Here is a 16,457-nt window from a genome sequence, read left to right as displayed (position 1 = left end):
TACATTATTTTAATATTGCTGAGACTATTTGGTGTACAAATATCATTTGCATTGACTTATTTTTTTTATTGAGAAATTATGTGTATTCCTATGGATTAGAAAAAAGAATTTCCTGGAATTATCTGACTTATGGGAATTAGAGTCTGGTGTTAACATTGAAAAGTATCAATTATTTGTTGCCATTCAACTTCATCAACAGTAGGAAAAACCTCACTTATAATGATGAACCTATCTTTGGATCACTGGGCTACTTTGGGAGAAACAGGGACAGAACTGGAGCAAAACCACCAGGTGGAGCATACTAATTTCACGTTGGAACTAATACTTGATAAGAGGACTCATGTTAAAGCATAATTGCTTCATTAAGAGCATTATCAAAATAGGAATTTTCTAAAATTACTGATTTTATGTTTTTGTCATTGTTTTGTGGTCTTAAACTTGAAACGTTAATACATAGTACCAGTGAAAATGAGCTCAATTCTGGTGCTGAATAATTGTGGCCAGGTCGAGCTGGAGCTTAACTATGCGTGTAGATGAATATGGTTGGTGGGGAGATTTTGTTATATAAAGTGGTAGCTTGGATTCCATGAAAGAAGTGTGATTTTCTGAGACCCCATTGGAGAAACTAAAATGTTTCATGATGGGGGAGGGATTTCAGATATAAATATGATTTGTATTCTTTCACATGTGAAAATGTCTAGGATATTAGTGTGCAATGCCACCTGAACTAGGATATTTTTCCATAGGAAGTTAATTTTCAAGGCTTAGTGTATCACAGACGTGTTTAGTGAAGTATATAACTGAATGCTGAACATACTAAGAACCAGAACAATGCTTATGTAACTATGATATGTATATACATATATTCTTTTTTTAGCTTTCAGAGATTGTTCGTGAGTTCAAGTCCACTAATCGCTTACTTCTAACTGGGACACCTTTGCAGAATAACCTGCATGAACTCTGGGCTTTACTTAACTTTCTATTACCGGATGTCTTTAATTCTGCAGACGTAAGTTTAAAACAGAGTATTTGTGTGAGGTGTAGTGGTGCTCAGGGTTGTACCCAGGGTGCTTAGCTGATACTTTACTACTGGTCTCCAATCCCAGCTCCAAATCATACATCTTAATATATTTTCCTAATGTTCAGAATCATTTATGCTCACCTCCTCCCTCTCTCCCTCCCTCCTTTGCCCCTCCCTCCCTCCTTCTCCCTTCTTTATTATTATTGTTGTGTGTGCATAATGTGTATATGTATGGATATGAGAAGATAACTTGATCAAGTCACTTCTCTCTTTGTACCTTTATGTGTGTTCTCAGATCAAATTCATGTTGTTATGCTGACCCTGTGAGCCATCTTGCTGGCCTGAGGCATCTGTTTTCAAAGTGTAGAAAATAGGCTAAAATTTACACTTTTTTCATTTGTGATTCTTCATTTGTGTGTTTTAGTTTTCTCAAGAAAGAATAAGAAAGCCCCAAAATTTTAGAGTGAGCATATTTTGGGAAATAGTGTATTTCTATTCTTTCTAATTATTCTGTCATTTTGCCTGTATCGCGTTGTTACCACACTTATAAGATAGACTGAATCTAGAGTAGTATGTTCAACCTTTTCATTAAATTTAAAAGACTTATTCAAGGATTTTAAGGCTTAATTTTTATATCCTATTCTTCTTGACTAGATGCAATGTTGTGTGATATAGTGAAGACCACTATACATTTTCGAAGGTGATAGTGATCCTTTATATTGTCATTAAAATTTTGTCACCAGTTGCAGTATTCCCACCGATGATAAAAGTAAAACATACAGCTATCACAATGACATGTTTTGAAAGTACTTTTAAAGTGGATTATTTCTACGTTGGTTGTATACAAATATATAGAGTACTGAGTTTATCTTAAAAAATGCATGTACTTATTGTAGAATTTTCACCCTTCCACAGGACTTTGATTCTTGGTTTGACACTAAAAATTGCCTTGGTGATCAAAAACTTGTGGAAAGACTCCATGCAGTAAGTAATAGTAGTCAAAAAATCAATAATACATTTAATGGAATATAATTGAGCAGAAAATAAACATTCACAGACTCTGAGCTTGTGGGCTTCCTGCTCGCTTCAGTCCCCTTGTGTCTTCCTTGCAGCCCTTTTAAGAGCCCTGTGGTCAGCAAAGCTCTCTTAGGCCTCTCCAGAACAACTTTTTCTTTTGGTCTCCATGATCCTGTGGTCCTTCCTTGTGGGCCCTCTTTACTCTCTCATCCTCAAATCCTCCAGATGGCATCAGTATTCTTCTTGCTTCCCAGTGACCCTTCTGAGTCACCGCTGCTGCTCCACTGTATGTATAAACCTCTGCTATAGAGTCCTGAGCCCTCTCTGGTTCCATCTTCCACACACTGTCTTCTCTGTTAACTGTTTATCTACAGATTCCCCATATTTATTTGGTCAACATTTTCAATTCGTTGATAAACACTTAGATCCATATATTACTCATCCCATTTCTTCTGTAGTATGACAGAGACCTCCTGTCCCCAGATCCCTACTTCTCCAGTGTATCAATCTGAAAAACCATTTTCTATCACTCAGATCACATTTTTGTTAGTACTGTCAGGCCTTTTTGCACCCTTACTCCTCTGCTACACCTGTCCTGACAACTCCCAACTGTAATAAAGTAATGCTCTCTGTCTCCTGCATTTCAGTTTTGCTGTTGCCCTGTATGAGCATAGTGAGTGTTTTTGTTGTACTGGGACTTCTCAGTACTGACAAAGACCACTCTACAACTCTACAGGTAGGAACTACTATGATTTCATGTTACCTAGGATAAGCTGGAAATTCACGGTACTGACTCCTTCAATATGACCTTATCCAGCCTTCTTTCTCCTTTCTTCTAACAGCTGATTCAGATCTCTCCAACCTTGAGACTTCTAGCTCAGGTATCTCTTGCCCTCCACCTCTCTCAGTAGGTAGCACTATTCTTTTCTGAATGGCAAAATGGAAGTCTTTAGGTAGGAATTCATTCATGTAGGTCTGTCTTCCAAAGCTATGTACATTTTGATTAACCAGCTGCCTGAGTGAAGCATTATCTTTTCTCTGCTCAATGGCAAATTCTTCCATGTGAACTCTGAATATCATCATTTCTTATTTCCTTATGGACTTTACCCCATAGTTTTATTCTTATAACTGGTTAAATTTTCTACTTCTCCCTCTGTATTGTCTCCTTTCCCTCAATACATAAACATGCTTAGGTAGCTACCTTGAGGTTCTTGAGAAGATGTTTTTGAGTTATAAAAGATAATAAAAGGGTTATAGCCCATTGTGCAAGGGCTCTGATTTTCCAAACCCATACCTATCTGACCTAATGCACGCGCACGCGCGCGCACACACACACACACACACACACACACACACACACACAGTGAGAGAGAGAGATCACCTATCAATCAATCAATCAATCAATCAATCAATCAATCAATCATCTATCCATCTGTGGGAGGTCCCTGCAGGATTTCCAGCTGTCAGGGAAAATGATCCAGATGAGGGAAGAATGAAACTCAGTTCAGCCCGATTTAGGTAACTGGTGCTAGGTCAAGAATTCTTAGAGTCTGACATCAGCTTGTTTACTTTTACCATATTTAAGCATAACACAATTTTGGAAAAAAATTTTGATAACAATTAACTCAGCTCCATGAGTACAACAAAGCTTAAGACACATTTGCATTGAAGCTCTTTACAACGTACATATGGCTTTGCCTGTAAGATGGATTCTTTTGACTCAGAAACAGTGCTCAAGAAAAGGGTCTAGGGAGAATGACTGATGTAAACATAATCCCTGTGGGAGTCAGGATTTGGTCTGGCCCTGAGATAACAGAAATCACTTAGGCTGTTGTAAAGTATAAATGACATCTCCCACAAGGATGAATTTTATGGCCTAGAAGTAATGCTCAAGGTTTTAAGGGTCTGAGATAAGTAAACCATAATTCTAGAAGATATGGGCAGAGCCTGACTCATCAGACAGCAAAGGATTACCAGATTGCAAACTGCATGCATTCCCAGCATTCTAGGAGGAGGAGGATAGGTTAAACATCTCTTTCCTTTAAAGGATGCCTATGATTTTAGCTTCCTGGCTTCTTCAGTGTTTATCTGTGTACACAAACACTTTTTGCCCCATCCATCCATCCATCCATCCATCCATCCATCCATCCATCCATCCATCAATGCTCCCTCAACTTTGGGTTCTTAACTATGATTTTCTTTTCTTGACAGCCAACTTTCTTGAAAGAGTAGTTTACCTCTACATCTTCACTGCCTAACCTATTTGCTGATAAAGCCATTGATCATTGATGTCTCTCCATTCCATATGAGTGAAACCTATTTTACATAGTTTTCAATGGATTTTCAGTTGCTAAATTCAGGATATACAGGTAGTAATTAGCGCTAATAATCAGTATTGGAAACTACTTGTTTTCTCTGGAGATCCACTCCCATGGTTTCCCCTACCTCAGCCTCTAAGTGTCAAGTTCACTTCTCCCAACTATCTTGTAAAATCTATATAGTACCTCTCCTTTAGCTACCATTTTGCTTTCTACATTTCAGTTATCCATAGTCAATCATAGTCCAAAAATATAGAAAACCATAGAAATGAAAACAATGATTAATCTCTATGCATGAACTCCCACTAGTTTCTGTACCAATCTTGGAAGTGAGTATTATTATCCTTAGTACAAAATACTTTCTGCTATTGAAAGAGAACATAGTCATGTGACTTATATTGCTGTATTATATTTGTTCTATTTTATTATTATTATTTTTTCCATATTTCTGTGCTGTATTTATAAATTAAAATTATCATAGATATACATGTATGAGACATCATATTATATATATATGTATATGATTCTATATAACTTGCTATTTTGAGAATCTTCTAGGGATCTTGGACTCTGTTTTCAATGGGACAACAGGAGACTATTGACATTTAACTTTTTACTTCATTCTGGGTTTTTTTTTTTGCCTCAAAATCTTACAGACAGCTTAAATGCTTAATAAACTTTTAGATAACTTAAGATGCTCAAATCAGAAACCAACAGTCTTATATATAGATATCTAATAATAATGGCTACAGCTTATTGCATGTCAACCACAAATAATCTCTTTACATGAACTACCACAAATTTCTATAGCAGCCTTGGAAATAGTTATTATTATTTTCAGTGCAAAATACATTAAAATATACATGCTGAAATATTTTGTAGATAAAAGAAGAAATAAACTTGAAAAAAATTAAAGTCGAGTGTTTAATTCTGCTTCTACTTGTTAGCATAGTGAGTTTGGTGAACTTAGTGAAATAGAAATGATCATATTCAGCCAGGTGGTGATGGCGCACGCCTTAATCTCAGCACCCGGGAAGCAGAAGCAGGAGGATCTCCGAGTTAGAGGCCAGCCTGGTCTACAGAGTCAGTTCCATGACAGAGGAACCCTGTCTTGAAAAACCCCAAAGCCAAAACAAAAACTAAAACAAACAAATAAACAAAAACCCCCAAAACCCCAACAAAAAAGGAAATAATCATATTTAGCACTGGAGAGATGGCTAAGCAGTTAAGAGCGCTTGTTCTCGTGTAGAGAGGACTTGGGTTCAGTTCCCTACATGGTTGCTCACAACCGTCCATAACTCCATTTCCAGGGTTATATGATGCCCTCTTCTGGCCTCCATGGGCACCAGGCACACACATGTTGCACATATATACATAAAGACAAAACATGCATATTAAATAAGATAAATAAATCTGAAAAAATCGAGAAAAGAAATAATCATATTCCCTTCAATGATTTCCTATAAGGATTTAACTACGACCTATAAAGTTAATGGTGCAGTCTTTGGCACGTTGCTGGTAGGTACTCCATGAATTGCAACACCATTATTTTCTTGCGACAAAAATCTGTGTTTCTGGTATACACTAATTACCTTTTATTTGTATTCATTCGTGTCTTAAAAAAACATTGAAATCTTTTCTTCTCATTCATTTAATTACTTTAAATGACTTGAATTTTAATTTTATTTTGAGGGAAACTGAAACTCTCATTTTCTATTTTCCCTATGTTAAAAAGTCTTGTATTAAAAGCAGTATTTAAAGCAAGACTTCTTCATTGATTATTCAATAGACAATGGTCTTGTCTTAATTTTTAGCTTAATTTTTCCTGTCAACTAATGAACGTTTAAGTTTCCTCCCTCATTTTTAGAGGGTCTGGGAACTGAGCCCAGAGTCTTGTGAATGCTGAACATTTACTCCTTTTTTTTTTTTGAGCAACCCCAACCTCCATTTTGATGTTTTTTTCTTCCAAGACAGGGTTTCTTTGTGTAGCCTTGGCTGTCCTGGAACCTGCTCTGTAGACCAGGCTGGCCTTGAACTCACAGAGATCCCACCTGCCTGTGCCTCCCCAGTGCTGGGATTAAAGGTGTATCATTCCTATTTTCTAAGGAGTCATTTTTTGGTGGTTATCTACTGAGTAATTAGGCTACTGTTGGTTTTTGTTATTGTTGTTGTTTGTTAGATTATGTATTAGGATGAAAGTTTTAACAGTTGATTAGTATTAGTGAAATACACAATTTGAAATTGTGAATGCTTTATGTGCTTTTATAATAAACATTGCTTTTTAGGTTTTAAAGCCATTTTTGTTACGTCGTATAAAAACTGATGTAGAGAAGAGTCTGCCTCCCAAAAAGGAAATAAAGATTTACTTGGGACTGAGTAAAATGCAACGAGAATGGTGAGATATTTTATATCCATTAGCATTGATTTATATATAAGAATTTATTAAAAATCACATTTGTTGATTGTTCAACATGATAATTACATTTTATACTGAAATGGTAAGTTATGCTGATCAAATATTCTATTAGAAAACTGTTGTGTTTTATTTAAAACTTAAGTTGAGATTGCTTTTAGCTTCAACATGAATATAGCTCAAACAAGTCTGCTGTAAACTTTCAGCAAATATTGTAGTTAGTGGATAATTGTCAGATGTAGTTACTGGAGCCATTAATAGTTGATGACAATTTCTAATAATGGATGTAGTATAGGGACATATGTCCATAAGCAATATATAAGTAAGTAACATACAAAACAAAACATTCAAATCTTTAATTTCTTGTTTTTTTCAGATCATATTTTCTTTCAAATCCAAAACTTTTTTATCTTTTGGGATTGAACCCAGGGCACTGTGCATATTAGGCATGCATTTTACCATTGAACAATACCTCCGGCCCTCACACCAAATCTGCTTTTATGTACTTTATTCCTATTTAATAGGAATTTAACGGCAATGCTAGTAGAACATTTATTTATGGCATTAAGTGTTCTTAAAATTGATTAATTATGGTTTAACATTTTAGGTATACAAAAATTCTGATGAAAGATATTGATGTTTTAAACTCTTCTGGCAAGATGGACAAGATGCGACTCTTGAATATTCTGATGCAGCTCCGAAAGTGTTGTAATCACCCTTATCTATTTGATGGTGCAGAGCCTGGTCCACCTTATACGACAGATGAACACATTGTCAGCAATAGTGGTAAAATGGTAGCTCTGGATAAGCTATTGGCAAGAATTAAAGAACAAGGTGAGTGAGGGATTTTTTTTATTAGCATGGGATAAATTAACAATAATAGTTTGTGTGTGAATAAAATGTTTTGTATTCATTCATCTACTTGGTTAGTAGACATTCTTGAGTACTTCCTGTTTGTCAGGAACGGTCCCACAGGCTAGGAATGCAAAGATGAATATGATAATGGCCTTGCTTGGAAGAGACTCACAGTGTAGTGAGGAAGAGGAGCTGCAACTCATTGTTCTAAGTGTACTTCATTGTGCTGTTGAGAAACTGGGGATTGGGAATGTCTTCACAGTGGTGATGTTTGAAATGAAGACTGGGCAATGTAGGTAGGTGTGAGCCATTGGTAATGGGAGGGGAGTGCTTTTGTAGGGCAATGCAACAGGTGTGAAAGAAGGCAACACAGCAGAGGAGTTTATGGTATATGAGGTAGAATGGCATTTGGTGAAGTTGATGAGGATAGATGGTACCAAATTATGCAAGGTCTTTAAAACCATGCTTCAAAAGTTGTTTAGACTTCTATTTTGGATGTAGAGGAGTTACAGAGGACTTAGTGGCAGGAAGTAACATGAGCAGAATTGTATGTCAGGAAGATAATGTTGGAAGCATTTTGTGGGAAATTTACTGGAAATGAGAGAGTAAAACCAGGAGACAAGATGGAAGACAGTTGCGGTAGTAGTCCAGTGAGAGATTATATGGACCATTGTAGATCCTTGGGATAAAGACAAGGCAAGAATCTTAGTCACGGTAGTGTGTGTGGAAAATTTTTGAAGACTGAATGAAAACCTTGCAGTTCAACAAATACACAATAATGTGTAACATTCTTTTTTTTGGTGTGCTTCTTGTTCATGTGTCATATGATTTAGATTGTTTATGATGCTTTATTTTTATTTTGACTTTCAAGGTAGCATATATTATTTGCACAAAGATAATGTGTTTCATTATGGCATTTGACACTTTACACAAGTCCTGTAACTCAGTTTTCTGATGAAACATTTTAGGGTCAAGAGTTCTCATTTTTAGCCAGATGACTCGGCTGCTGGACATTCTGGAGGATTACTGTATGTGGCGTGGTTATGAGTATTGTCGACTGGATGGACAAACCCCACATGAAGAGAGAGAGGTGAGGACAAGAAATGAAGCAAGACTTTGAAAATCAGAGTTTAGTTGCATAATACGTTAGCAAGTTGTTTTAAGCTTTGGTCTGGTCTACTTCTAGGTGGTACTGAATTTCTCTCTGACATCATGATCTTTCTTCCATATTTATCTTCCATTCCACCAATTTTTCCAAATCATCCCAAGCTCTTCAAAGATATTCTTTTCTAAGAACACTGTCTGATTCCATCTTCATCTCTTTTAGCCACTGCCCCATTGATTACTGTTTGTCAACTTACCTTCTGACTTCTAACTATGTGTTATTTTCTTTTCTTGTCCCCCACTGTAGACCCTTGCCATTTATGGAGTTTAATGGTGGACATTTTGCTAATTTATGATTAACTAACTTTAATATTGAGTTAAGAAACAGTCTTGGCTTTGGTGGGCTTTTGTAAAAATGAAGTATGATAAAATTGGTGTAGGTACTTATGAGTTTGGCATTTTAGGACACTAAAATGTTGGTTTGTAAGCATGAGTAAGCACACCTACCTATCACCCAATGTCTTCTTCAGACTTGGAAATACTTGTAAGTCTTTATTATTATTATTATTATTATTATTATTATTATTATTATTATCCATTAGGCATTTAAAACTCATTACATTACTTTGTTGATGGCTTTGCTAATTCTTTTTCTCTTTTCTGCAATCCTTAAGGTCTCTGTCTTTGGTTTCTTTTTTAAGTCAATACTCATGTTCTGGCCCAAAGAACAAGATTTTATGATACAGTGGAAAATATACAGAACTTGGTTTGAAGACCTGACTTTTAGCACTAACACCATCACTTTCTTGTGTATACAGATCATTTAAATCTGTGAGCCTCAATATCTTTAATATCATAAAAATAAAATGAATACTAAATGCTTATTCCTGATGACACTGTGAAGACTAGGGGATATAGTAGGTACAAACAGTTTAAAAATACACAGTGCACTATATATTGCGAGCCATGAAATTGCACACAGTCTTTGTATCTGTTCAGGGCACCTTCTCAGGCTGTAGGAATCTCAGCCCATGTCCCTCTCTTTCCACAGCTGCTTCCTTTGCCTCTCATGCAGCCCTTATTGAAGCCCGGGTATCACACAGTATAGTGTTGCCAACAGCACACAGACCTCTGTATTAAGGGTTTTCTGCTACCTGTTGAAAGGAAACAGTTGTGATAACCTTTACACATAAAAGAATGTTTAAATGCTTCAATTATTTCCCACTTTATAGTTTTAAGTCCTCTAAGACAGTTACTTGAAACTTTTGTTGACTTAGTCCTGAGAACCTCTTCCTTCATTAAGCATAGCACCTCTAGTACAGTTCAAGGTAATTGACTCTTCTTGCTAGAATGAAGAGGATACCAAGGCAGAATTTAGTAGGTATTATCTGACCTCAAAATGCCAGTTGTCACTTCTGACCTACCTCCCTGTTCATTACCTAGTGATGTGGAACAACAACAACTTCCTTTTTTCCTTCCTCCTCCTCCTCTTCCTCCTCCTCATTTTCCTCCTCCTCCTCTTCCTCCTCCTCATTTTCCTCCTCCTCTTCTCTCCAAATTGTTCTCCATTCAAAGATTTTGAATTACGTGCATCAAATTTAAATACAGAGAAGTCAGAGCCATTCTTTCTTTTCCCTGGGAGATGTCCTGTTTATGTTTTCATTCATATAATAATTTCAAGTCTTTCCTAATACATTTTATTCTTTACTCTGTGTACCAGCAGTAGAGATTCCCCCCACCCCCACCATTAATAGTTCTGGATTCACCCTTTCCCTAAGGATAAATTAAGCTATCTAGGCCTCTAGTCATCCTCTGACTTAACTGGCCTCACTTTTGTAGGGAAAGGGGTTAACATTTATAAGCAGCTATTATAAGCCAAGCACCTTGAGGTTCCAAATGATTCTCCCAGTAGTCTGGGTAGGGTACTGATAGGATTTTTGTCACATGAAATTGAGTCTCAGAGAAGTTAAAGGCTCGTGTCTCAGATGTATACACATGGCTAAGTTGTGCTTCACTCCCAAGCTTTTTGCTATTTCCTCTACACCAGGGTGCCTGTCACCAACCTTATTAATACTACACGGTTTCATGCTCTACTGATTGTGGTAATGCTGGTCACCTTGTCTATCTAGGACTTAGATTATATTTGTCTATTGCATTAAAAATATATGTGCATTTTGTGACTATATAAGTAATATATGAGTACTGAGGGAGATTTGCAAAGTCAATTTTCTCTGGGAAATTTTTATGAGAAATAATATGTAAGAAATTGATACCATACTATATATATGCTCTATATAAAATTCACTATCCTGGTACTTTTAATCAAGATTATATTGTGCTTTGTCAGTAAGAATATCATTATAAATAGTTTTAGGAAAATATTTAACCTTAACGATGTACTCTATGTAATATGTCCCCTTATTGGTGATGATTTAGGTTGTTTCCAGTTTTTTCACTGTTGTAAATAATGCCACAGTGAAGGTCCTTATACATAAATCTTGTGCACATCTCTGATTATTTCCTTAGGATAAGTTCCTGGATGTGGAATTACTGGGTCAAAGGGTATGAACATTATTAAGGCTCTTGGTGCATGTTGCCAAATTGCTTTCCAGAAAGATTGTTCCAATTTACACCCCCAGAAGCAATATCCCTCTGCTCCCTCATCAACATTGAGTATTATCATTTTTTTTATCATTAAAAATGTCATTATATTATTTGTTTGCATCTATTTGATTACTAGTGAGAAATGAACATTATTCTTGTTTTTTATATATATATATATATTTGTATATATATGCATTTATTCTGAGTTGAAGTTGTTCACTTTTCAGGTTCCTTTTTCTACTGGAGTCAGCATTTTCCTAATTAATTTCTATCAGATCTTTGTATAGAGGATATTAACAATATATTAATTTTTAAGTTTCTTTACTAAATATCCCTGGACATGTCATTCTGATTTTCCCTATCATTATAGTGTTATTGATCATCTTACTCTCATTTGCACTTCTCAACTTTTCTCTCTCTTGATTAATCCTTGTCACATCTTATTTATCTGTCCTCAGAATGATATTGATGTTTCTGTCATTTTACTCGAAGATGTATTTCAGCTCCTAATCAATTAGAACAGTTTTACTATTGTTTTCAAAGAATGCAAATGAATTATTATTTGTTTAGTTAAACTTGTTTGTATGATTGCTCTATATTTGTCTCTATTGGTTAACATTTACAAACTTCATTTATAAAAACATCTTTTCTCCAGCTACTTACACAAGTGCAGTATATAGCTTTGAAGAATATTATAAAGTATTATGCTATGGAGAATATTATATATAAAGTATAAAAATATTTTCTGTAAGCATGTTAACTTCTCTATTTCTTAAGATTTGTAATATAATCCAGTTTTTCTCTTTTTATATTCCTTTGTTAATTAAAAAAGGGAGCAATAGAAGCCTTCAATGCTCCTAATAGCAGCAAATTCATCTTTATGCTGAGTACAAGGGCTGGAGGTCTTGGAATTAACTTGGCAAGTGCTGATGTGGTTATCCTATATGATTCAGACTGGAATCCACAGGTTGATCTACAAGCTATGGTTAGTAATGTTTAACAATACCAGGAAATTATTGAAGCTCAGAATACTATTGTTCATATAGCACAAAGTTAATGAATGATTAAAGGGTAACAATTTTGGAATGATTTTGTAGAAGTTAGAATTAAAGTTGCTGAGTTAATTACAAAAAGAAAAGAAATGAAAACTAACATATATACTTCAAATATAAGTGTAAAACTTATATATATATATATTTGCTTTCATCATAGAATAGAAATGTCAGCTTTTTCCTATTCTTGAATATTGAGGATACTTCCTGAGTTTGTTTTAATAAGAAGGATTAACAGTCAATCTCATTATTTTGTGTAACAAGTACATATTAAAATTAGGCCAGGTGTGGTGGCATGTGCCTTTAATCTCAGCCCTCAGGAAACAGAGGCGGAGGAATCTGAGTTTGAGGTGAACCTGATCTACATAATGAGTTCCAGGCCAGCTGGGGCTGCATGGTTTCACCCTGTTAAAAAATCTTTAGTACTGAAATTAGAAAAGGTCAGACTGTAACTTTTGTGATACAATAATTGGGAAGAGAAGGTAAAAATGTCAGGAAAATGCGCTGTTTGAGGACATCATCTGAAAATTGTGTGTGTGTGTGTGTGTGTGTGTGTGTGTGTGTGTGTGTGTGTGTGTTCATTTGTGTGTATGTGTGTTCCTGAGAGGGCGTATTTGAAAGCCAGAGACTGACATGAGGATTTCTTCCTCAATTGCTTCTTCTTATTTTTGAGACAGGTTCTCTTACTGAGCCTGCAGCTTGCCACTTTGGATTGACAGCTTGGTCAGGGAGCCCGCCCCCTCTGCTGGAATCCACTTGTTTCAGCCTCCCAGTTGTAGAGCTGCCAGAGCGCAGCACCATGCCTGGCTTCTCTGTGGGTGCTAGAGATCCAAACTTAGGTCCTTATGCTTGAGCAGTAAACACTTTACTCACCGAGCATATTTCCAAACCTGCAAATAATTTTGCGCGTGCGCATATGCGCACGCGCACCCCCCCCCCCCCCCCCCCCCGAAACTGTTTCTCTTACCATTTATCACTGCTGCGGGCCGCAGGAATATATTATAAGAACTCAGCTGGTTATGGCAAAGTCACTACCTGGAGGAATCAGGGAATTCCTCCAGAGGAAGCCAAATCCCAAGGAGTTTTTGGTGTTACTTGGCTTGTTATATATCAGCTGTACTCTGTTATGAAAGTCATGTGTGCCTTCATAGTTTTCCCAATTGACTTTTCCCCAAGAAGGGCTAACAGTGTGGATTGATCACTCTCTGGACATACACATTCCAGGTATTTGGAGAACTGCCTCAGGAAAGGCTTTCTCTGGAATCAGATATCTCCCTTGGCCACTTTCAAGGACTAGCAGTAATAACAGTCCACATGCAAGTCTCCTGATTTAAGGTAAATTCCACAAGGAGACACCACCTAGGTCAGGTGGACGTTAAGTAATAGCTTTACACAATTCAGCTCGGACCCCCCTTTCTTACAGCCTTACTAACTTTATAGACCGCTAACTCCTTACCTAACCACTTCTAGGACTATTTAGATAACCTTGTGCGCTGACAGCAATGCTCAGCCAGAACCCCAGTTCAAGGCTCCCTGTAATTATCATCATTAGCAGCATCCGGCCAGGTCCATCCCCAGATGGAGGAAAGTACCTTATCAGAGACACCTCCGTACTTTCTAAGAACAGACTTAAGCATCCAGGCTACCTATTTGAGAAGGCCTGGCGGATGTGCCAATTAAGCCTTACTTCCTCCTTTCCCAAACCTTACCTCTGGTTCCAGATCTCCCTTTAACTATCACCAGAGGCATCTAGCTGTACACAGGTTGCCTAGTGACTGAGCACACTTTCCCCCACCCTGCAGAAAAATGGCAGTTAGCTTGGACAGATAGGAGCCACAGGAAAAAAGAAGACAGTTTTATTTTCTCCCATTGACCTAGCAACTTACAGATTCTTAACATTTTCTACTAATCACGTTTAAGATTATAGTTGAGCACATAAGAGTCCCTCTTCTTAGATATTACCCGAATTTAGCCTTTAGTTAACTCATTTCCCCATTGGTCACTTCCTTTGGGGTTGCAAATGATAATTAACGGTTATTCCCTCCCTATGTGATTCTTATCACCCCTCAGTTTGACCCTGGAAGCCTGGCTTTATAAACCAGGACTTCCAGGGCACGGAGGGACGGAGAAGAGAAAAGAGAGTGGAAGAACTAGACGGTAAGAACTTGAGAGGAACAAACTGAGATGGGAAAGAATTAGATTGAAGGGCTAGAGGAGAGTACCAGCGGAATGAGATGGAAGATGAGGAAGAGTCAGATGGGGAAGTACTAGCTGGGTAAGAACAAGATGAAAAGGACCTAGATGAGGCAGAGTTAAGACAAGAGAATTAAGGTAGAACTTAGAGGAAGCAGTAGATAAATATAGAGAGAAATCAGCCAAGAAAGGAGCTAGACATGAGAACAGAACTGAAGCTGGGTATAAAGGATGTTATGCCAGAGGAATTAAAGCAAGTGGACTATAGAGCTTGGTGTGCTGAGATTCTATTTCCTGAAAATAGTCCTCGCCGTTAGTAGTTCTCTCTCCTGAGCCCCTGGGATGTATAATATTAAGGCTGGTCCCTCTAATATTATACAAAATATCACAGTCTGGTCATTCAGGGATTACTGTTGGGAGTTTAAATTTTTAGATATTTGTAGAGCATTAAATTCTCTTTGAATGTGCTTTATTTAAAAATTGGTTATTGAGTTGTAGAGTTTTTATATTTACGTCAAGGACTGTTTTCAACCTTGTTTCTTTGTTCCTCACTACCGTCTCGCTGTTCCCATTTGCTCTGTTAGTTTCTGCATTTTAAATACACTCTCCTCACATGCTTACATTTTACCAGAATTTGCCACCTGCCACCTTTGCTAATTATAAACCATTGGAGCAATTCTAGTGTAGTAAAATTATGAATATCTCATTAATATTTATGAGCCTTTACTATGCATCCTAGAATTGCCTTGGTAAGCAGAAAGAACTGCTTGATGCATGATGAGATAAAGCAGACTTTTGTCAATATAGCAGCCCTTGCTAACTACTTTGTTCCTTACTTCAAAAACTCCTTGCTTGTCCTAGAGATGTTAAAGTTACTTAGTAGCTTTATTTGTCCTCATCTTAAATGGGATTTGCCTTATGAAATTCTGGAAGTTTCCCAGTAGTAGCACAGCACACTTTGAGATTTCTTTGTTCCCAGAAGTCTTTGGACATTTTTAACATCCACCATCCACCTTTCACAAGTGACAGGTATAGAGATATTGAAGTCTGAATGTTATTTTCGGGTATTTATAGCATTGTAGCTATATGTCTAAGTCTTGTCTACAGTCTCCGGCATCTTACAGTTGGACTCTTTCTGCTAGGATCGGGCACATCGAATTGGTCAGAAGAAGCCAGTACGAGTCTTCCGTCTCATTACTGACAACACAGTGGAAGAACGGATTGTAGAGAGAGCTGAGATAAAACTAAGACTTGATTCAATTGTTATACAGCAAGGTATTTCTATGTGGAAACTTCATTAATTGGAGAGGGGCAAAACACATTCAGTTTCCTTCAAAGGAGATCACTTTTCAATAATCTTTTCTCCCTTTTAATTTTTAGCTTATAACATAATTCCATCATTTCTTTCTTCCCCTTTCTCCCTCCGAATCCTCCCATATATATATATATATATATATATACCCATCCTACTCTTTTGAATTAATAACCTCTTTTAAATTGATTGTTATTACATGCATATATGTGTGTGTGTGTATTCCTACATATGACCTGCTCAGTCTGTATAATGTTACTTGTATGTAACTGATCTTTGAAAAGATGTTTGCAATCTTTCTTATTTAAGCCTATGCCTTTAGTATATGAAATAAACTCACTAGGTCAGTTGAATGCCAATGATATGACGTTTGCAGTGCCTTATACTATTTAGCAGAAAAATATTGGCTTCTGAAAAATTTCAACAAATATACACCAGAGAAACATTTCCATAAGGAGAAGTTATCTGAAAAATTAAATTAGAACACAAAAAAGTATTTCTGACTTGGATTTTTAACTGAAATAGTGACCTAAAATTGTGGTAGAAAAACTGGCAGTCATTTATTAAA

The 16,457-nt window shown here is 36.6% G+C and overlaps 1 protein-coding gene across 5 annotated transcripts in view; it reads left to right on the top strand.

Annotated features, from left to right (window-relative positions):
• The window catches only part of Smarca1 (SWI/SNF related, matrix associated, actin dependent regulator of chromatin, subfamily a, member 1), a 73,712-nt gene that overhangs the window by 15,716 nt on the left and 41,539 nt on the right, over positions 1–16,457 (top strand). For 3 of the 5 annotated variants that reach the window (XM_052738787.1, XM_052738809.1, XM_052738792.1), the window contains 8 exons: positions 878–1,009; positions 1,937–2,005; positions 6,642–6,751; positions 7,377–7,603; positions 8,593–8,714; positions 11,255–11,290; positions 12,165–12,317; positions 15,720–15,852. In XM_052738787.1, coding sequence (XP_052594747.1) covers positions 878–1,009; positions 1,937–2,005; positions 6,642–6,751; positions 7,377–7,603; positions 8,593–8,714; positions 11,255–11,290; positions 12,165–12,317; positions 15,720–15,852 — 982 coding nt within the window. The remainder of the gene's footprint in view (positions 1–877; positions 1,010–1,936; positions 2,006–6,641; positions 6,752–7,376; positions 7,604–8,592; positions 8,715–11,254; positions 11,291–12,164; positions 12,318–15,719; positions 15,853–16,457) is intronic. The other 2 variants (XM_052738820.1, XM_052738799.1) reach the window with 1 other exon arrangement.

This window comes from Peromyscus californicus, unplaced genomic scaffold (assembly GCF_007827085.1).
Source record: "Peromyscus californicus insignis strain IS unplaced genomic scaffold, ASM782708v3 Scaffold_10__1_contigs__length_136768540, whole genome shotgun sequence".
Taxonomy (NCBI): domain Eukaryota; kingdom Metazoa; phylum Chordata; class Mammalia; order Rodentia; family Cricetidae; genus Peromyscus; species Peromyscus californicus.
This window is presented reverse-complemented; position numbering and strand designations above follow the sequence as displayed.